This window comes from Symphalangus syndactylus, chromosome 1 (assembly GCF_028878055.3).
Source record: "Symphalangus syndactylus isolate Jambi chromosome 1, NHGRI_mSymSyn1-v2.1_pri, whole genome shotgun sequence".
Classification (NCBI taxonomy): Eukaryota; Metazoa; Chordata; class Mammalia; order Primates; family Hylobatidae; genus Symphalangus; species Symphalangus syndactylus.
Window position 1 is genome coordinate 117,192,228 of NC_072423.2, and position 22,460 is coordinate 117,214,687.

Consider the following 22,460-nt stretch of genomic DNA (forward strand, 5'->3'; position numbering starts at 1 on the left):
GTGGTGTGAAGCACTTAACAATTTTGCCATATACAGTATTGTGAAATGACTTGTCAAAGGGGTTGTACCTATTAGAGCCCACCGACAGTATATGAGAGTTCCTATTTGCCCTTAGCCTTGCTGATACATCACCCTAACTGTGCTCTCCTGCATCATGTTTTCTCGCTTTCTGCTGGGTTATTCACAGGGTTCCCTCCAGCTATTACCTACTTTCTGCTTTCTTTATGCCTAGAAGGAGTTATCCATACTGGCATTATCCAATCTCTTTTCCTATTTTTTATTCTTTAAAGTTCTACTATGGAAATTCTAAACATGCATACAAGTAGAAGAAATAGAATAGACCCTACATAAGCCCCTGTGTGTCTGTCACCCAGCATCAACATAACATTCTGCTCATTTTATCTATTTTCTGACAACTGACTTTTTCTCCTGGAGTATTTCCAGGTAAATCCTAGTTAAAATCTCAACCATGAATACTACACTATGTACCTCTAAAGGTAAGGGCTTTTAAAAAAAGTCACTATACTATTATTTCACTCAATAAAATTAGTAACTCCTTACTATCATCTGATACCCAGTCCATTATAAACTCTTCTCTAATTGCTTCAAAAATGTTTTTGTTTTGTTCAAATAAAGATCCAAACAAGGTCCTTTAAGTTTCTCTAAGTCTTAAAGTCCTACTAACACTTTTATTTTGCAGCTTCAATTTGAAGAAACTGGAATTTTTGTCCTGTGGAATTTCCCACATTCTAGATTTAGCCTATTAATGTGCTTTTCAATCTCCTGTGTGTTTCCACTTATTAGATGTAGAGGCTTGATTAGATTCACATTCAATTTCATTTGTCTTAGGCAGTAATTCATCATAATTCAACATGGTGTGTTGGGTTCTTGCCATTGCAACACAACAGAAGCATGTCTCATTGTTCCTTTTTCAGTAATACTAAGATTGAACATCGGGTTCAGATGTTATGAACCTAAGCCACCAAATAAATGCTTCTCATCAACTTTTTAGTTCATGCTTTTAGCAGCTGGATCTGTTCCTTCATTAGAGGTGGCAAAATGGTGATTTCCTAATCTTATTCCTCTCATATTTACCTATGATTCTTACACGAAGAAATTTCCCTTATCAGGGTAACTTGATACACAAAGAAGTTGGGATAAATGATTCATTTTTCCCATGAACAATTTTCAAAATATTGAATTGGTGCCCTAGTAACCTCCAAAAGTGACCAATTAGTTTTTAAAATAGCATGATGATCTCATGGCCGTTTTATATATTTCATGTTTCAACCCATTATTCTTTCTGATGCTCACATTTAACCCATCTTTGGCCAATGGAAACCCCTTCAAGTTAGCTCCTGGGTCCTTTTGACATGACCTTACTCTGTCTGCTGCCTTGCTTTCTGACACAAAATATTACAGACTCATCTTGTCCTCTGCCTGCCCCCTTTTAGTGGGACAGTCTGGGTATGAGGGCGGGCCTTACTATTGAGCTGTGATTACTTCTAGGCCTTTTCAGTGAACAAAGCTATGCAATATGTATTTTTCAGAAATAAAAATAAATCATACGATTCTTTATTATATTCTTGTGTCTCTTTTCTCCTCTGCTGAAAATCTTGGCTCTGGATTCCAATGACTCAAGTAAATATTTGTTTTAACACACATAAATACCCAAATGACACTACCAATATCATTGCTAAAAATGAAACTACTGAATGCAGTTTAAGATTTATTTGTGGTTGTTTGGTCTGTAGGATATATTCCATTAGCAAGGTACAGACAAAATACTAGGCTTTCAAGTCACTTGAAGTAATTCTTCTGTGGGGCTATACCACCAACTTGACAGACTGTTAAGTTTGTTTTAGTTTTAAGAGTTGCCTTTTCAAAAAATGTTTATTATACAAAACATTGACAGGGCCTCAAAGTAAAAGGTATGTAAGATACAGAAATAGTTGCCATCCTTGTCTAGCTCCCTACCACCAACAAGGGGATCACTTTATTAGTTATTGGTATAACTAATTCTATTGCTTTACAAAAAAAGCAAATACATATTTTTTCCATTTGTCTCTTCGTTATACAACAGATAGCACACCATACGTTCACTTCTGTACATTTTTCATTTCCTATATTCTGGAGATTTCTCCAGACCAGAACTACAAAAATAGTTCGCAGTCCTTTCTACAGCTGTGTAATATTCCATTGTATAGATATACCCTAGTTCCTTCCATCAATTCCCTATCAATGGAGATTTGGCTGGCTTCTAGTCTGTGGCCATTAGAAACAGTGCTGTAATCAAGATCTTTGTGCATATACCATTTCATATTCTTGCAAGTGCATCTCATATGGATTCTTAGAACTGGGTCTGCCAGGTTGAAGGATATACTTGTTTAATTTTGCTAGTTAACAAATACCATCCACAAGGATTTGTACTTTTTGGAGTGCCTGTTTCCCTATTGTCTCAACAGAGTGCATTGCCTAACTTGGATTTTCCCCAATCTGACAGGTAAGAAAGGTATTTCCATTATTTTATTTTATTTTGCATTTGTCTTTTTATGCATATCCTCATATGTTTAAAGACCATTTGCATTTTATTTTCTGTGAACTGTCTGTTCATATCCTTTTGCCTATTCTTCAGGTTCTTCTCAAAGTTTAAAATCCTTCATATATAGGGCTACAATTAGCCCTCTGTGATAAATGCTGCAAATATTTTCAGCTATCCAAAAAAATCTTTTTTCTTCTCTGTCACCCAGCCTGGAGTGCAGTGGCTTACTGCATCCTCACACTCCTGGGCTCACAGTCCTCCTACCTCAGCCTCCCAAGTAGGTGGAACCCAGCCCAGGTACTTAATTTTTTTTTTTTTTTTGTAGAGCCAGTCCTACTAGGTTGCCCAGGTTGGTTTTGAATTCCTGGTCTTAAGCAGTCTTTCTGCCTCAGCCTCCCAAAATGCTGGGATTACAGGCATGAGTCACTCCATCTGGCTGAAAATTCTTCTACAGACTTCTCTTTTTATTGCTTCTGAATTTTCAGTCCTAGGAAAGTTTTTCTCACTGTCAGATTATACAATAATTCATCTACGTTTTCTTCTAGTTAGAAAGAGGGTTTCATTTTAAAAATTGGGTCTTTGTTCTATTCAGATTTCATCCTGTGTACCCTGTGAGAAATCAATTCAATTTTATTTTTTTTCCAAATGGTTAACCACACTTGTCTCAACAACATTTTTAAAGCCTTTTTCTCTGAATGAGACGCTTCCTTTATCATGTACTAAATTCCTAGACTTTCTCATATTGTAAACATTGTGTTATAATATTTAATAGGATTATCCCTCCTTCCACACTGTACTTTTCTAGGCATCTTCTGGCTATTTTTGTTTATTCTTTCCAGTACTTCTTGTTTTACTGAAATTGCATATGGCCCTTTAAATATAAATATATATTATATATATGAATGAAGACATTTCAAAAGTGTTCTGCAAATCATATTCTAAAACCAACCTTAGGCAAGGCTTTTTTTTTTTTTTTTTAATTAGAAGAAAAAAGAAGAAAACAGAAGTAATCTTAACGGAATGCATGGACACAGGTAAAGCCATGTATGGCGGCCACAACACCCAGAGTAGCCTTCCCTAAGAACAACAGCAGCATTTACTGAACATTTGCTGGATCCACGGTCCTGTAGTTAACTATTATACAGAGACTGGTCCATACAAAAGACTCAAGAAAATATATAGCTGTCTTGTTGTGACTATCACAGGAAAATTTATCCTGTAAAATAAAAGTACGCTGTGCATAACAAAGATCAAATTCTGTAATAGATTTTTAAGAAAACATTTAGCACCCACTGTTTTTTTAAATGTGAGGATTGTGAACTTCCCTTCTAGCTCAATCTTCACAAAATTACATATACTACACCTCAGGGTAAAATCTAACTTTAAAAAGAGTTACAACATCTTTCAAATAAAGCAAATTCAGTCTGTAGGAAAATAAATTATCACTTGATATTCGGGTATATCTTTCTTGAATCACTTGGCACATCTGTGGCCAGAAACTCCATTCACTAAGTAAACCAAGGAACTTCTTCCTTCCAAGGGCTGGGACCAAATTTCCTGTGCAAAAACCTTCCTGTATAAGTGAAACCTGTCATTCTCCCAGCAAAGGATAATTGAGATTAGAGAGTGTGTAAAACAAAAATACAAAAATATTACCCAAATTATTTGTACCACATACAGGTTTAAAACCTGGCCATCCAAAATACTAACTAAAAAGACTATTATTGTTCTTAAGGTAGAGAAATCAGACAACACATCTTGGCGCTCATGCTGCTTCCTGCACTAACCTAGTTAATCTGACAAGTGAGACAAATTGTTCATTGGGAAGATGTTTATATCATGCTTCAGTATAATTTGTCTATTCTTTTGTAGGGGAGAAATGTTGAAAATAGAACATTCAGTCTTTCTGGCAGTTAACCAACAGTGACACAACCTTACATTTCCTAACAACTACAAATTCCCTAATTAACCATTTTAAAAATGCAGTAACAAAACCATTAAACCACTATTTGCTCTGGTTCAATGTTTTTATTTACATAGCTACCTTTCTCCTAGACAAGCAACGTTAGCGAAAGATGCCTTCTTGATGACAATCCTATTCGATTTTTATTTTTTTTTGGTGAAGGGTTTTCTCAGTAGCCAGTTACCACATGGAGCATTTCACAGTTTCAAAGAAGTTTTCCTCATTTTAAAACTGCAAGAAAATGATACACTTCATGGTAGTTCCTAAAAATATAGTTCAATCAACCTTCTAGAATTTTTGTAATATAACTTCAAGTATGTAATGATTTAATTAACACAATACTCTTAATAAACAACAACAACAAACCCAAGTGCTACCTCATTTCTGGTGCCATGAGACATAATAGCACCACTTGTTTTTCTATTTTAGTGGTTAAAATATATGCAATTTTAGCACCCATCTACAAAAGTTAGATGTTAATAAAAATATGGTATTACTTGGCTTACTAGGAAGTAACAGTCTTAATATCCCCTTAAGAGAAGAAATCTGTTTCATTTGCTGCATTCTGGGTCATGGAAAAGAATAGTATGAAAGGGGGAAACAAAGAACAGCCTTTTAGCTAAGGCTTTTCAGTACCTGAATCACTGAAGTATTGAAGTCATGTTCCTTGGAAGTGTAGAATTATACCACACATAGGAGGTTCCAAGGAGTTATGTTGTTATACACTGTGTATGTCAGGATAGACCACATTTAAAATGCTGAACATGGCTTAGCAGCCTTAAATATAAAAAAGAGGTAAACTAGAAAAAGTAATGATAGTGATCAACTCCCGTCCTTTAACCAAAAATCTGCCTTGGCATTCCGTTTCAAAAACAAAGTGAAATATTCTAAATAACTGACAAATTTTTACAAAAAAACATACTGAATTTAGATTAATATCAGTTATCAAGACACAATAAATACATGATGCGGAAGACAAAGAAAATAAAGTGCACCTTTACAGTGTAAGAGACTCAGAAATCACTTCCTAAATTGGTAATATAGATTGCAATATAAAAACTAGCAAAGTTAGATTAAAAAATTTTCAGCTGAAAAATTACAGTTTTTCAGTACATCAGAGGGACAAATAACCTTTTATTTAAAGGTATTAAATTTAGAGACTTGTATATTTCAATTTTGTGTAGGAGAAAGGAAAGCCATTCTTCTAGAAGGCACTAACTGGTTTAAATGTGCGAGCGAATTCCTAAAGAAAACATGTGCAAAGTATAGTCAAGAAGGCTGCCTGGTTCTGTGTTGTATCCATTACTCTTCATCACAGACTATGAATTATTGCTGAACAACTGTATCAGTCACCAGGTTTTCCCATCAGAGCTTCAATCAGAGTCCACAGTGTCGCAGATCTCCTTTACTTTCTGGTTGAATTCTTCTGGTTGATCTGCATATACATAATGTCCCGCCCCAAGAATAGCCTGGATAAGGAAAAGCATTCAGACAGTTAGTGAGTAAAAGCATTTAATAAAACAGAATGATATATAAGCAAAGACACTTAGTAATAAAAGTGAGAGCCACTATATTTAAATAAAACACGTGAAAAAAAACAATAATCTATAGTAACTATTAAGTATATCCATTAAAAGGATCTGAGAATAGAAAAATCTACAGAATCTCAATAAAATTTTAATATGCAAAAAAACACTAAATTGACCACTAATAGAAGTGCCAACAGGGAAACTGAAAAAAGTGACAGTGTGCTGCCTTGTGAGGTGGGAATTACTTGAAGTGCTACTGGACCAGTCCCTCTGTCCATCTCTTCTAATGCTCTAGGGACAGGAAAAGTCACTCAGAAAGGTAGTTCACGGTTTGGACATGAAGAAGTGTGCAGGCCAAACCCCGCACCCATCACATGTGGTATCAGGTCCCCGACTGAGGCTGCAGGTATAGCTCAGATGACCTGCAACACGAGAATGACCTAAAAATTCTTTTAAGGGAGATAATAAAATGGACCTCACCTATACCTAAAAACCCAAATCAAGCCACACACTTACTATTGTCTTCACATATGAATGTGGTCGTAAGGACTGGATGCTGGTGCCAGAATTGCCATCTATGCAGGAACGGGCGCCAAAGATCACTGAAACTGGAATGTCAGGGTGCATTTTACCAATTCGCTGGAGCATTGGCCTTTTTGCCCATCCATAAGGAATAGTCATATTCTTGAAAGCTGTCTCACCACTTTAACGGCAAGGAGAAAATCACGATGTATGATTTTTGGGAATGAGTATGCATTGCACTGTCACTTCTATCAAAACACATTCATATTTAGCTTTTCCAGCACTTAAGAAAAACCTCAGCTTAAATAGAAAATAATTTACAAGACAGTGTAAGGAACAAATCTCACAGATCACTGTTAGATAAGCAAGGCTGTTGTATACTCCAGCTGATTTTTAAAAAAGTTTTCTTGTAAACCAAAATGCACAACCCTAATTTTCTATCATTAAATTATTTATTGTGGAGATAGTTAAAAATATGTTTTTTCATCCTTATTTAAACTGATGTAGAAGGTGGCTTATCCCCAGGTTCATGGCACCAGCATTTCACCTGCAATGCCAATACCATTACCAAGTTAAGAAGAAACTCAGACAATATACTCTTGCAAGCTCTCAGGATACGTCTATCTTGCTGACACTTCTGCTATTCTTTTTTTTTTTTTTTTTGCGATGGAGTCTAGCTCTGTTGCCTAGGCTGGAGTGCAGCTGCACAGTCTCAGTTCACTGCAGCCTCTGCCTCCTGGGCTCAAGCAATTCTCCTGCCTCAGCCTCCTGAGTAGCTGGGATTACAGGCACGCACCAACACGCCCAGCTAATTTTTGTATTTTCAGTAGAGACGGGGTTTCACCATGTTGGTCAGGCTAGTCTCAAAACTCCTGACCTTGTGATCCGCCCGTCTCGGCCTCCCAAAGTGCTGGGATTACCGTCGTTGAGTCACCATGCCTGGCCCCTTCTGCTATTCTTACAGAACTAGACATCATTCTAACTTGCCTTTTATGAAAAATTCAAGTCTCACTACAATAAAAGTAACAAACTAGGACTACATGAACACATGTAATCATGAAATAAAGAGTACGTGAAGAGTAAAACTTAGACCACGCAGGAAAATGAATGATGTTCCTGAGGCAGACCCCTAAAAAAAAACTGTTGGAAGTGTGTAGACCTAATCCACCAGACCTGAATGCCTAGCAAGTCACAAAACCTCAATCTCTTGAAGACCTTGAACCTCTCGCCTCCCTCACTCTTGGCAGAGAACCTCTAACCTACTTTATTAAAAAGACTGAGGCTACAGCTACATCTATAAATAGCTACCATGGCCTCAATCTTTTTAATAAAGTAGGTGTACATATTTTCTGCCAAAAGTGAGGGAGGAAATAAAAGGGAGGGAGGCTGTCTCTGCATCTTGCCTCTTAGCCTTTCATCCACACCTCAGTCTTAGAAACGATGAGATACCACTTCTCTGTCTTAAAGTGTGCTCCATGGCTCACCTATACAGAATCACCACAGTATCTGTTAGAGATGCAGCCCAGAAATGCCAGTATTAGTCTTAGAAATAAACCTCAGGAGTCACATTTCAACAAGCACCCCCAATAATTCCAGTACACAACATAGCATGAGAACTGCAGCTCTCATCTTTGCACTCTATTCTTGATGCTCTTCCTAGAAACTCTAGGGCCTTATCATTCGGCCTCCTCCTAGCCCCCCACTATCGTCAGGCTCTGTTTTCTCCACTGGTACTTTTCACCCAACAGCCATAAGTCATATTTTTAAAAAATACATTTGGCCCTCTTGCTCCCTCTGCTACTATGCCCCATTCTCTCTCTTGTAATCACTGTCAAAATACATGCAGAATCCCTCACTTACTGCTCACCCTCTGCAGCTGCATTTCTAATGCTGACCTACAGATCTTTAGAGTTGTTCAGGAGTACAGTCATCAAATGAACTTGAAAAATACTACATAGCATCTCCCATTCACTTGGGAGATTCAATACCCTTCGGTATAGTAAAGGTTCTAAGAGGATTCATAGTATAGACAACCATTTACTTTTGTTTAATCCAGCACCCTCTTTTCTTTTTTTGAAACATTCATACTCAGTTTGGGAAATACTTCTTTATGTGAAATTCTTCAACTCTCAACTCAAACCATCTCTTGGAGATGCCCAAGACCAAGACTTTCTAAACATATTCATAAGAACTTTGAGGCAAGAGCAAACATCTCACTTCTTAATCCCCCATCAGAACTCAGCACAATGTTTTATACAGTGAGTACTCTAAGAATAGATGAGTAAAATAAAATGCATTAGACACTTGTCCTTTTAAATTCAGTTATTTAACTAGATAAAAATCTTCTGGACCACTGATATATTTTTTAAAAAGGCCGGGTGCGGTGGCTCACGCCTGTAATCCCAACATTTTGGGAGGCAGAGGCGGGCAGATCACCTGGGGTCAGAAGTTCAAGACCAGCCTGACCAACATGGAGAAACCCCATCTCTACTAAAAATACAAAATAATTAGCCAGGCGTGGTGGCACATGCCTGTAATCCCAGCTACTTGGGAGGCTGAGGCAGGAGAATCGCTTAAACCCAGGATGCAGAGGTTGCGGTGAGTCAAGATTGCACCAATGCCCTCCAGCCTGGGTGACAAGGGCGAAACTCCGTCTTGAATGAATGAATGAAAGAATGAATGAATAAATGAATGAATAAATAAATAAATAAATAAATAGTTTTTTAAAAAAATAGTCTAAAACACACACACACAGTGAATTGAGAATCCTAACCCTCACCTTGGAGTCTGCACGTTACAGTGGTAGATGTATTCTGTCACAGTATCATCTTCGAACATTGAAGAATACTTCCGTTTGAAATCAGGCCTTAAACGTTGCACTAGACTTAAACCTATTTAACAGGAAATTTAAAAAATGCATGTTTTAAATTATAGTTAACTTATCAACTAAATAATATAGAAAGTTTTAGTGCTTGTCTGTGTAATGAGTGCTATGTGCACACATATATGTATGTATTCAAATATATATTGTAGGTGGGAAAAAGCACACATTCTGATAGCTGTCCTCCTAAAGTTCCCCAAGGAAATATTAATATAAGAATTAAAGAGTATTGTATTTTGACTGGCAGATGTACTTTAGGGCCTCAAAAACATGTAAGTTAGAAGGCACTTTTGTAGGAAAATAAATTCTTTAAACGTGGAGAGTAGCTCATACGTAAAAATTAATGTATTAACTTGTATTTCTTCCATAATTATAACACACTAACTTCTAAATGAAGTAAACTGGTATAATTATTTCTGTGTGAAAATAAATTCAGTTTCTTCTTGGGACACTAGCAAGACTCCCTGCTAAGGTTATCCCTGGTGGCGCCCACAGCCCCACTCTAGAAAAAGCTGAGGGTGCCTAGGCGCAATGGCTCACACCTGTAATCCCAGCACTTTGGGAGACCGAGGTGGGCGGATCACAAGGTCAGGAGTTCGAGACCAGCCTGACCAACATGGTGAAACCCCGTCTCTACTAAAAATACAAAAATTAGCCAGGCGTGGTGGCGTGCACCTGTAATCCCAGCTACTGAGGAGGCTGAGGCAGGAGAATCACTTGAACCTGGGAGGTGGAGGTTGCAGTGAGCCAAGATCGCGTTACTGCACTCTAACCTGGGTGACAGAGCGAGACTCCATCGCAAAAAAAAAAAAAAAAGAAAGAAAGAAAGAAAAGAATAGAAAAGAAAAGAAAAGAAAAAGCCCAGGGCAAGGCCCACAAGGGAAAGAGGATGAAGAGCAGAAGAGCAGAAGCTTTGTTCTAGTCACACTTTTCTATTCTGAGGCCCCAGAGACTGACTGGTCTCCCTTTCTGCTACCACTACCCCATGACTCCAGCAAGGCTTTACTTCTCTACTGGCCGTCTCTTCCCATCTCTGATGAATTATACAGCTCCACCAAGAAATTCTGTCATGCAGTTGATTCTACATCACCTCCCCACCCCCAAGTGCAAGCAATAATGGGAGGCTGAGGGCATGGCATTAAAGAGCCTCTCCTAGGTGTCCTCCCTTGCCCATCACTGTCTCCTAATTTCTCTTCATACTTTACTTTTCCCATAATTGTTATTTGTGTACCTGTGCTCCAGTAAAATCTATTTATATATCAGGACTATAAAGACTAAATGAAGCTCTTAAGTAGTTTACCAGAGAAGGACCAGGCATACTAAGGAGTGGCTCTACTGGGGAGGGCTGAAAGACTGTAGGTGGGCAAAACGTGCCATCTGTAAGAGCACCGAGGCAGTAAAGTGTGGTCACCAATTCAACCCCCATATTCTCCTCTAAGTCCTGCAGTCCCACTGCTCTCCCAATCCAAAGAGAAGGCACTAGGGCAAGGAGGGGCCAGGGTTGGGCAGAAGGGAACAGCATTTATAGTCACCTGCATGACAGTTAATCCCACAACCTCCTCCACACCCCCATGCCTCTTCTCTTTTCTCGCTAACAGAACCCATCTTTTCTTTTTTTTTTGAGACAGGATCTTGCACTGTTGCCCAGGCTGGAGAACAGTGGTGCAATCTTGGCTCGCCACAACCTCCACCTCCCAGGTTTGAGTAATTCTCATGCCTCAGCCTCCTCTCCTGAGTAGCTGGGATTACAGGTGTGTGCCACTATGCCTGGCTAATTTTTTTGTGTTTTTAGTAGAGATGGGGTTTTGTCATGTTGGCCGGGCTTGTCTCAAACCCTGGCCTCAAGTGATCTGCCTACCTCAGCCTCCCAAAGTGCTGGGATTACAGGTGTGAGCCACAGCACCTGGTTAGAACGCATCTTTTCTATAGTATCAATTAGGCAGCAATGTGCCCAGTAAAGCCGGCCCTGGAAACAAATCATGATTGGTCCATCATAGAAATTTCTTCTTTGCTGGTGGAAGGCATAGGAGTGGGCAGAGTCATAAGCAGAGGTCAGCTGGAGCCTTCCAGAGAGGACTTTCTTCCCTGACAAAGCATTACGGAGAGAAGGACCATTTTCCGTGCTTTTCTTTCTTTTTGCTCAGGGTGCTGATTTGTGAGATGATGCTTAATGCTATGGTAGGCATCAAACCCCCGTGAGGAAAAAAGTCAAGAAAATCACAGACACAGACCCAAACCCTAACATCAATGAGCAAGCAAGCGGAACAAGTGCTAAAACCTATCTTCAGATTGCTTATTAAGGAAATAATAAAAGTCCTTCTAGTTTAAGCCTCTTGGGTATTCAGTTACTTACAACTAAAAGTACTCCAAATTCATACAAGTTGTACAGGGGAAAGGCAGAAGTTCAGAACATCATTATCTGTGACAATGAGGGAAGGAAATTCCCATGGCTATGGGGCTGAGACAGAACTGCTGAGAGTCAAATAAAAGTCAATCAGGGACTAAACATTGGTGCCTCAAAATATGACCAGAAATATATATCAGGAGTCCCCAAAATGTTGTGGAAAAAATAACTTTATCTTTCCAACATTCTGACATGGATAAGGGAAGAATCTGTGAGTGTGGTACTGTGGTACCTGCTATCCCCAGGGTCAATCAAATCAGGTTTTATGATCCTACCAAATGGTATCATCAATTGGCCAAACGCTCTCCAATGCTCGCCAACAGGGCAACATGCTACACTTCTCCCGGGCCCCGGACTAGCAGATGTCCTTATATACTCCCCAAAACACTCTGCTTGCCTGGCTTTTTTTAGAGTGTTGAGGACTGACTAACCTCATCCTCAGCATTTCCCTCCTTTTCTGTTTTGCTAATTATTTATAATGTTTACAATATAAAGACTGTCCTTTGAGGAGAAAAACCTTAGTTGCATTTGTCTTTGTGCAAGACATGGTACTTATTAGAGGAAGAGGAGAAAAAGTAAGAGTTCAGGGTTTTTTTGCTTATTTTTAAGATTTTGACTAACAATAGTGAATTCTGCTCTTCTGATAATCTACAAACATTTTGCTTTCCTAGAACATAAGCACTCACCAAAGGGTCCTGCAATCCTTAGGCCAGCTAAAGGGTTAAAGGGAGTCAATGCTGCTCCCAAGGCTCTGATCCAAACTGGAATTGGTCTGTCTTGATCAGCAAGGTCTGGTCGTTCAGGGAAACCCCAAGGCTCCACTAAAATGAGATGATTAACCCTGTTGGGGGAAAGAACATATTTAAGGTCATTTGGTAAAATCACCCTAAGACTATAAAGAGCTAACATTATTTATAAACTAAAGGTAGAATGAACCACCTTCAAAAACCTTCATGTTAAAGACTAGTGCTAAACAGGTCGTATCATGCTCTTATTCTGTGTAAACTTTAGAGATTCAGTAGGATCTAAGAGGTGTATGGCAGAAAGAGGGCTTTATTTTTAATATATCTAAATGTGGATAATAAAAGATATATAGAGTATAGAACTGTGTGTTTCTTGAGAAAAAGAAAAAAGGTCATTTGTTATTTAAGTTACACTCTGGCAGATGATGTAGATCACTGGCCCCTCAGAAAAATCGAATGGTTCCATGTATGTCTAGGTTGACACTGCAGAAATGGCTAAAGATCAATATCACATTCTTATAAAATAGCCTCAGATACCAACAATAGTTATCTCCTATGAATCAACCATCCTAAAAATTTAAGTGAAGTTAAGGACTTAAAGCGGGTTCAAAAGTACTTTAAATTAACTTTTCATAAACATGAGGATAACGTAATGCGGACTGAAAACACTCCCTAGTTCGGGATTTTAGAATTGTCGAAAAGGAACACGTCTATATACCTTATCCATGATATCATGCTATACTGACATTAGATTCTGTTCTCAATTCTTCCCCAATTTTCTTTTTCATTGACCAAGAGATAGCAAATCTTCAGTACAACTTCATATACAACTATTTCATATTGTTAATCATTTTAATTTTTCCATCTTATGAAACCTCTTCCCAATGAAGGAAAACCAGAACTATCAGCAGTACTTCCACATAGCTGCATCATGCTTTAAACATCATAAAGATTCCAAACAAAGTACAAAGATCCTTCTGATACAATACAATGTTCAACTGTAACCAAACCAGCCAACAAATGCCAGCCAAAAATCTCCCAAGGATAACTGACAATGACTCTAAAGTCCCTTTCCTAAGTTATAACTGAAACAGAAAGGTAAAGAAACTAAAACATGGGCACAGATGGTATTATTCCTCATATAAAATCTATTCTATTACTGTTGTCAGCATGCATAAGTATAAGTTAATAACAGGTCCATACTGTGACTGCTTTTTTTCAGACAGAAAGCTTTAGAGCACACAGCTCTATGGTACCTTGGAGAATACTGGGTGCAATCATCTTAGATAAGAAGGAAGCTGAGATGTACTACATGACCTGCTCCAGTATATAACATTAGTTAACACAGAACTGGGGCTGAAACCCACATTTCTCTACTCCAGCATACTAACAGATGCTGATAAGGAATTGGGCAGAAGGCTTTATTTTCTAAAAATAGGCTAATCAACATAAGATAGACATATTAGTAAAGGTAAAACTTAACCTTTATCAACTCTCAAGGCCAGTCCTAATATTATACTCCAAATTTCATAGAATTAACATATGTAGAATATAACCATAAAGATGTATGAAGATATGTGATAAATGAGTTTCATATAATTATGAAGTATGCCTTCACAGCCTAAAAATTTCATATGAGAACATTTTCTAATAGTGTATCAGAAAGAGGTTAGAAATGAGTGTTTTGCTTTGTTTTTTAATGGCAAAGACTATCTCTTATATTTTGACCACCTCCTAAATTCCTTTTTATTTGTATTTTTTTTTTTGAGATGGAGTCTCACTCTGTCGCCTAGGCTGGAGCGCAGTGACACAATCTCAGCTCACTTCAACCTCCGCCTCCCAGGTTCAAGCGATTCTCCTGCCTCAGTCTCCTGAGTAGCTGGGATTACAGGCACACACTACCACGCCTGGCTAATTTTTGTATTTTTAGTAGAGATGGGGTTTTACCATGTTGCTCAGGCTGGTCTCGAACTCCTGACCTCATGATCTGCCCACCTTGGCCTCCCAAAGTGCTGGGATTATGGGCCTGAGCCACTGCGCCCGGCCCTAAGTTCCTTTAATTATAGCCCACAATAAGATCTGGGGTAGGGGAAGGAAGAGGCCTAACAGGGGTATGAGTAGAACTAATGAGACAGCCACCTAGTTGAAAGCAGCAAAGATTCATGTTAAGAAACAGCCACTATTATTCACTATTGACTTACCTCCCAAAGAGAAAAATGAACTCTTTATTAAAACATACCCTACCCTAAACAATTGTTAAATTTTTGTCACAAATTTGTTAATGGACCTTGCTCAGTCTGCTCTAAGCTCTTTCTGACCTGCTAACCCAAAAACAGTGAGGACAAAGGAAAACCTGACGGAAGTCTCATCTGTCTCTAGGTAAGTGACTGCTTTTGCCTTAGTTCTGGCTTGCCTTTTAAATATGATCTTCAAAATTTCATCCCTAGGTGAAAATGCCAGTTTAACAAATTATGCAAAGTATATATACTAAGGCAGATGACCTTTTTGTTTCTTTTTGAAAAGGAGTGAACTGTCCCTGAAATTGCTCAATTCTACTGTCCCTACAATTGCTCAATTCTGTGTCTTCATAACCCAGCATGAGGCTGAGCACACAGCAGATACTTGGTAAACATTTGGATTAATATGCTTTTCCACATTTTCGTTTGGTCCTAAGTCTATTAAGGATATACAAATTTTATAAAGTATAATCATAGCATAAGCATATCCAGCTGGATTTTTCTGGTCCCCCAGATGACATCAGAACATCACTGCTATTTATTAATCTCATTATTCGGTAACAAAATCCATTTAGATGGTCAAGAACCAGTCTAGTCTTTTTTTTTAAATAAAATTAGACTGTTTGGAACAGAAAAATAAATCATAAGCATTGAATACTGACCACAAAATTGCATTAATGTATGTGTGCATGGGTGTCTGAAACAAGTTTGGTGGGGTGATACAATTGTATTTTTCTATTCCAAACAATATAGAAGGGCTACAGTAAAAAAAGTTTGAACATAATTTTTTAAAACTCTACAACATCTAAACTATAGTTAACTGTAGTTATATATCATCTGCTTCTACTACATGTAAAGACCCCAGAAAATAATTGTTCCTTATTTGTGGTTTTAAGAATTTTAAATAAGATAGACCATGCAAAGCACTCAGGTTGGTGGCTATCGAATGATAAGTATTCAGTAAATGTAAGCTAGTTACAGTAGCAAGAATAGGAAGACTACAAGAGTAGAATTTATTCCCGGGAACATGGAAAGACAGGTATTTATTCTTCAGAAGAGCTTGATCACAGGTGACTACAATGTTGCACCAGACCAAGGTCCCAGGCTATCTTCTAACCTCCGCTTCTAGTAAAAATATTATCTCCTCACTTGATAGGAGTTACTGGGTTTTAATGTACATCTAAACTATTATAATTAGCTAAACCCTACTCTTTAATATTCCAGAGAGGGTCCCCTGCTGGGATTGTTAGTTCACATCTAGGGTAAAGAATGGGTCCAACCAGATAGCATATGTAAGTCATCCTATTAGACATCCTTGTCAAGAACCAGAGACTGGTTTAAACCACAAGAAAAACAAAGAACCAGCAGAGCAGGAACCACAGAACAGCTCATCAGTTTTGAAATATACAAAGGCATTCTTCTTAATGTTAGTCATTAGAATTGGCCTTGAGTTTGAAGATGGTGAGCAGAGTACATCCTTAAGGGCAAAGCAGTGGACAACACCTGTACCAACACACTAGGACCTGATTTCACTTGCTCTAAATGCTAACAAGGGTAGATAAGCCTAACCTTCATGAGATTAGAAAAACCAATCAGAAATAATGCAACAAGAACAATAATCAGGTCAGGCGTGGTGGCTCATGCCTGTAATCCCAACACTTTGGGAGGCCGAGGCAGGCAGATCACTTGAGGCAAGGGGTTCAAGATTAGCCTGGCCAACAGGGCGAAATCCTGTCTCTACAAAAAATACAAAAAAATAGCCAGACGTGGTGGTGCACACCTGTAATTCCAGCTACTCGGGAAGCTGAGGCACGAGAATCACTTGAACCCAGGAGGTGGAGGTTGCAGTGAGCCGAGATCGTGCCACTGTACTGCAGCCAGGGCAACAGAGCAAGACACTGTCTCAGGGGAAAAAAAAAAAAGCAAAGAAAGGAGAACAATTAGACCTAGAATCAAAATTTATAAGTGAATCTAAGGAAAATAATCAGAAAGAACTCTAGTCAATGCACAAAGAAGGCATTTGCAAAATGAAGTTGGCCCCAGGTATTTCCTATTGGCTCCAAGCCACTGGAGAGAGAAAAGTGAAGGCCCAGAGAACAACAAACTAAATACCTCCAACTTCGAATCAAGTAGAACAGCTTTTCCCTAGAACAGCAGAGGGCCAACAAAAATTGCTCAGCTCAGTTCTGTACAATCAGAAGACAGAGCCAGGCAAAAGAAAAGTATTCAAGATAAAATTATTTAAAAACCTTTTACTAGAGAAATAAAGACTAGTCAAAACTTATTCTAATCTAACTCGGAATAGATCTCTTTGCTAAACACTTTCTAAGTTAAAGTTTCTATAATCTCCTCCTTAGTTTATAACAAATATCTTCAAAATACAGATAGTCTTTTTAATGGGGTCCTGAGAAGCAGGGGCCAGAAGGAAAGGAAAATTAAAAGAAAAAACTGGGCCAGGTGCAGTGGCTCACGCCTGTAATCCAAAAGTTGGCAAAAATTGATCAGCTTTTATTTGTTCTTTAGAGTAAGAATCCTTCTTAAACAAGTGCATTAAACTAGGCCTTTTCATTCTTCTCTTCAAACTGTCCTATAAAAGTAATGAATGGAAGAATGGAGCTGCCCATAAAAGACAAGGACTGAAGTAGTTATGGCTTGGAACACTAAGTCCCAACAAATAAAACAGTGTTGTTTTTCTGTTTTTTCTCTCCATGCACAAAACAGAAAGTAAGGAGCTGTCATTTTACTTAAAAGAAAAAAAATAAAGATTATATTTGCAACACCTGAGGAAGCAAAGCATAAAATAACATTATCAGCTGGGCGCGGTGGCTCAGGCCTGTAATCCCGGCAGTTTTGGAGGCAGAAGGATCATTCGAGGCCAGGAGTTTGACACCGGCCTGGGCAACACAGTGAGACCCCCATCTCTACACAAAATTTTAAAAATTACCCAGGCACGGTGGCACACCTGTAGTACCAGCTACACGGGAGGATTGTTGAGCCTAAGAGGTCAAGGCTGCAGTGAGCCATGATTGCACCACTGCACTCCAGACTGTGCAACAGAGAGTAAGACCCCATCTCTAAGAAAAAAAAAAAAAAAAAAGGTAACATTCTCAAAGTCCACTACCGAAAAAAGAGAGACAAAAGAGGCACAGTGAGTGTAAGAAATGATCTGAATTTCCTTTGATCTCCAGACCACTTTTTCCCTCCTCTTACCGCTCCCCCTCCCTCCACCAAAGTCTTTCTGAAACTCAAAGATTCATTTCAGTCTCGTGACAGCATAATAAAAATGCTACTGGATCAAAAGCAAGTTGGATGAGCACGAGCACATAGTTCAGTACCTGTCTGTTGATACCAAGCGGACTGCTCTCTCTATTGCACTACAGAAAACGTGTGTGTGCTGCAAAGAAGCTTCTCCAGCTCAGGTGAAACGTTCCAGATCATACAGAAGGCAACCCTGACAACCACCCCATCTGCTTAGTGGGAATGCCAACTATAAGACACACCAAACACTAAACATCACTTAATATGAGGTTTGCTATAATGGTGAACACTTATAGTACTCAGTCCTGTTTAATCCTGTTTAATGTTTGGATCTGTGAGTCTACCGAACTATTAACGATCAGATCATCTATGTAAATTTGTACAAATTTGCCCAACCAGGATCAAGCAGAAAAAAATTCTTTTTAATAAAAAGTTAACAAATATAAGCAACATTATTAGTAATATAAATAAACATGTGGACAGCAAGACCAAAGGGCACCAAAGGAGATGATGCACCTTGCAGAAAAGACAGGAGATACTAATTTTTCTCTGTCCTCTCCATTTAAAGAGAAGTGCTTCCAGGGAAGCCATCCTGAAAAGCAATGAAGGAAAAAAGCTAGGGAGAAGGGGAAGCCCCTGAGATTGTTAATTCCAGTCTTCCTATATTATATGCTACAATGGGGTATTATCTGGTCTATTAGAATAGGGAAAAAATAAGCTATAAAATTTTACTTCTATTTAGTAGATTTAACACACTTCTAAACTAAAGTTGTTGGTTTAAATGGCTGGTCAATTTGTTTACTTCTGTAAAATATTCATGTATGTTATATATATATATGTGCGTGTGTAAGTGTTAGAAGAAACATTCTCGCTAATACCTTTCTCTCGCACATACACACAGAATGATCTCTTTATTTCCACGGTAACTTGTTTTTATGCTATACTAACTTAAGATGTAGACTAACTGGGCAAAAGGCATAAAACTGAAATCTTTGCCTGCTTATGCTTGCATATCTGAAACTAATTTTTCTCCCAAAAATAAATTAGAAAGATACGACATGACCAGCTCTTATCTCTTGATACTTCTATGCAAAATGGAAAGAGAAGAACAGAGAAAAGAACACAGAATTGTAAGCTAAAAGGTGAACTTAGCTTATAATTCTCTTTTTCAAAATCACTTATTCAAGAAATATTTACTAGGCAGCCACTATGTGCCAACCATGGTGTTCTGACTCACTGGACATAATCATGATTTCAGATATCTGAAAATCCAGAAAACATCATTATTTTGAAATTAATCTGTATTTAATAATTTAAGTTTTATGCAGTTAAGAATATCAGCTCGAATATTCAATATACTCTCTACAGTTCAAAATTTTGTTGGCAATCAGCCAAATTTAGATAGGCTAATTATTTCAAGCATTCTCATATCCATCTATTGCTACTACTTCTGATTCTTGGTCCTGACACAGTACTCTAGTTTTATTTCTAGCATTAGACACAAACATTCAAAAACCATTTTCTAAAATATAATCAGTTCAATGCAGGAATCACTAGCTTTGTTTTTAGATACCTTTTGCTATTCTCTTTTATAATGTTTTTAAAGTGTCGATTCCCTTCTGAATCCCTGAAGCCCCCCTATTTCTTTAGAGCAGTTCACAATTGCAAATGAAACTCTTGCCAACTGACCTTACCAGTAGAGAGCTGTGAAGGGTCAGGATTCTAAGACTTAGGGTTTAATGACCAAGGTCTAGCCTGCAGAGTTCCATGTCACATCTTCAGAGAATAAATACCACAAGACAGACACAGACATAATACACACCTGATAAAAAACAAAGGAAGTTCAACTCCCACAAATAGCCCTGTTGACTTGTACCAGAAAAGCATCTACTTCCTTCTACTTTCACCATAAATGCAAATAGGTGTTTGTCACTAAGAGTAGGACACAATAAAAGAAAGTAACCCCAGCCAGGTGCGGTGGCTCATGCCTGTAATCCCAACACTTTGGGAGGCCGAGGCAGGCGGATCTCCTGAGGTCGGGAGTTTGAGACCAGCCTGGCCAACATGGTGAAACCCTGTCTCTACCAAAAATACAAAAATTAGCCAGTGTGGTGGTGGGCTCCTGTAATCCCAACTACTTGGGAAGCTGAGGCAGGAGAACTGCTTGAACCTGGGAGATGGAGGTTGCGGTGAGCAGAGATATCACGCCACTGCACTCCAGCCTGGGCGACTGAGTGAGACTCCGGCTCAAAAAAAAAAAAAAAAAGAAAACAAAACAAAAGAAAGAAAGTAACCCCAAAATGCCAACCAGGAGAAGAAAATTTGCATTTCTTTTTAAAGAACAGGTCCGCCAGTTGACCGGACTATTATTGTCTAGCACATATAGGACCATGAGATCAGAAAAATCAGGTGTAAACGCTAAAGTTTAGAAAAAGAGTCTATAGAGAAAAAGTGGCTGTTCCAGAGGAAGAGAACCTCAGGTATACAGGGCTGCTGCTTCACACATCAAATTCTGTGTTGAACACACACCCAGAGTTATGCAATGGAGAGATCTTATAGGTACATACAGGCACTCTGAAATGACCATCATCCCATGTCTCACTCACAGACCTCAAAGTCAAAATCAGTTTCAATTTTGGATTTAAAAATCAGTCCAATGGAAAAATACACTGGCAACACAAAAACGCTGTATTCATTTTTTGTTGTTTCTTTCCAAAAGATGATCAAAACAAAGATGAGTTTTTCTGTTTTCTTAGCACTTAAATTTGACCCTCTCTCAGAGTAGTAACATGAATAATAGTAAATAGCATTTAATAATAAGGTAAAGAGGCTGGGTGCAGTGGCTCAGGTCTGTCATCCCAGCACTTTGGGAGGCCGAGTGGGGTGGATCACTTGAGGTCAGGAGTTCGAGACCAGCCTGGCGAACATGGCGAAACCCCATCTCTACTAAAACTACAAAAATGAGCTGAGTGTGGTGGCATGCACCTGTAGTCACAGCTATTCAAAGGCTGAGGCAGAAGAATCGCTTGGGCCTGGGAGGCAGAGGTTGCAGTGAGCCAAGATCATGCCACTGCACTCCAGCCTGGGTGACAGAGTGAGTTTCTCTTAAAAAAAAAAAAAAAAAAAAAAAAAAGTTAAAGAAAGGAGATGATGCTAGAAAGACTTTGAAGCAAATATTCATTAATTCAGTGTTTTATAATGAGAAAGGTTAGGGTATGGTATAATAAAAAACCCTGGGATACATGCTATGAAGTTGTATTTTCTATAGTTTAGATAAAAGAAAACTAAAGGTTAGAGGTTAAGTGATTTGCTCTAAGTCATAAAGCCAGCACTAATACCTACATCTTCTAACCTTCTGGTTTCCCCTTACAGCTTACTATAACTTAGAAAACATTAGACAAAGCCTGCTGGATTCATAGGTTTAATGATAATAATAAATAATTTTTACTTGTGGCTTAAAATTATACATTAAAGTTTCTACAATTCTAAGCTTAATAAATAGCCCTTTCCCAAGCCTATTAACATGTAGTACGTGTAATAGGAAGATCTGACATGATTATTTCAGCTACTATATTGGTCATCAGTTGTGGTGTGGTCTATAGGGTCCTTTAAGAGAATGTCTGCCTTGTAAGGCTCAGACACTAACAACCACCAAAGATGGGAACTAGAGTCTGGTACTTGGAAGCACAGTTATAATCCCTCTCTTCTGTCACCACCACTTACCTTGATGGGTACTTCAGCGAGTAAGCAGCAGCCAAGAATCCACCTAGGTTGTGCCCAAGCAAGATCATTTTGTCCAATCCTAGGGCATATCTCCACTCTTCAATGGATTCCACAAACTGATTCTCCACTTCTTCTGCGTCACTGTCAAACCTGGGTCTACTACTTCGTCCAAAACCCAATAGGTCAAAAGCATAGACAGGTCTGTTGGTGCAAAGATCTCCAAAATTCAGTGCCCAGAGCCCAAGACCTCCTCCAAAACCATGGAGAAGGACAAGTGGAGTCTTATTTGAAATATTATGAGAGAACTTCAGTGTCCATATTTTATTTCCATTAGATATGCGAACAGGTTCTTTTTTGTATGTGCAAGGGACACCTAATGAAAATAGAAAAGAGAAATTCTGTTTCATTTTATTACTTCTGAGAAGGGAAGTATTCTCAGAGCAACCAAAAATTACAAATCATCTAGTATCCAATCTCATGATTTTAGCTTTTATTGTCAGCTATTTTTAAAAAGTACACATTTTATTGAAGTAAATAATCCTAAATGACCATGTTTTACACCTAAGGGGGAAGATCTACCTCAGACAAACCTCAAGTAACCTGTGGTCAAGGTCTTTGGCAAGTCATATTACCTTCTAACTTCTTTCCACATCTATCA

General features: G+C 38.4%; 1 protein-coding gene across 2 annotated transcripts in view; it reads right to left on the minus strand.

The window, feature by feature from the left end:
* Nucleotides 1-1,716: 1,716 nt before the first annotated feature.
* Nucleotides 1,717-22,460, minus strand: part of ABHD5 (abhydrolase domain containing 5, lysophosphatidic acid acyltransferase) — a 32,567-nt gene continuing 11,823 nt past the window's right edge. Inside the window, exons 3-7 of one of the 2 annotated variants that reach the window (XM_055280942.2) lie at nucleotides 21,803-22,175; nucleotides 12,528-12,682; nucleotides 9,336-9,447; nucleotides 6,551-6,737; nucleotides 4,551-5,974 (exon numbers count right to left, since the gene is read on the minus strand). In XM_055280942.2, the coding sequence (XP_055136917.1) occupies nucleotides 5,879-5,974; nucleotides 6,551-6,737; nucleotides 9,336-9,447; nucleotides 12,528-12,682; nucleotides 21,803-22,175 (923 nt within the window). In that variant the 3' untranslated portion in view covers nucleotides 4,551-5,878. Of the gene's footprint in view, nucleotides 5,975-6,550; nucleotides 6,738-9,335; nucleotides 9,448-12,527; nucleotides 12,683-21,802; nucleotides 22,176-22,460 lie in introns of both variants that reach the window. The other variant, XM_055280962.2, reaches the window with a different exon arrangement.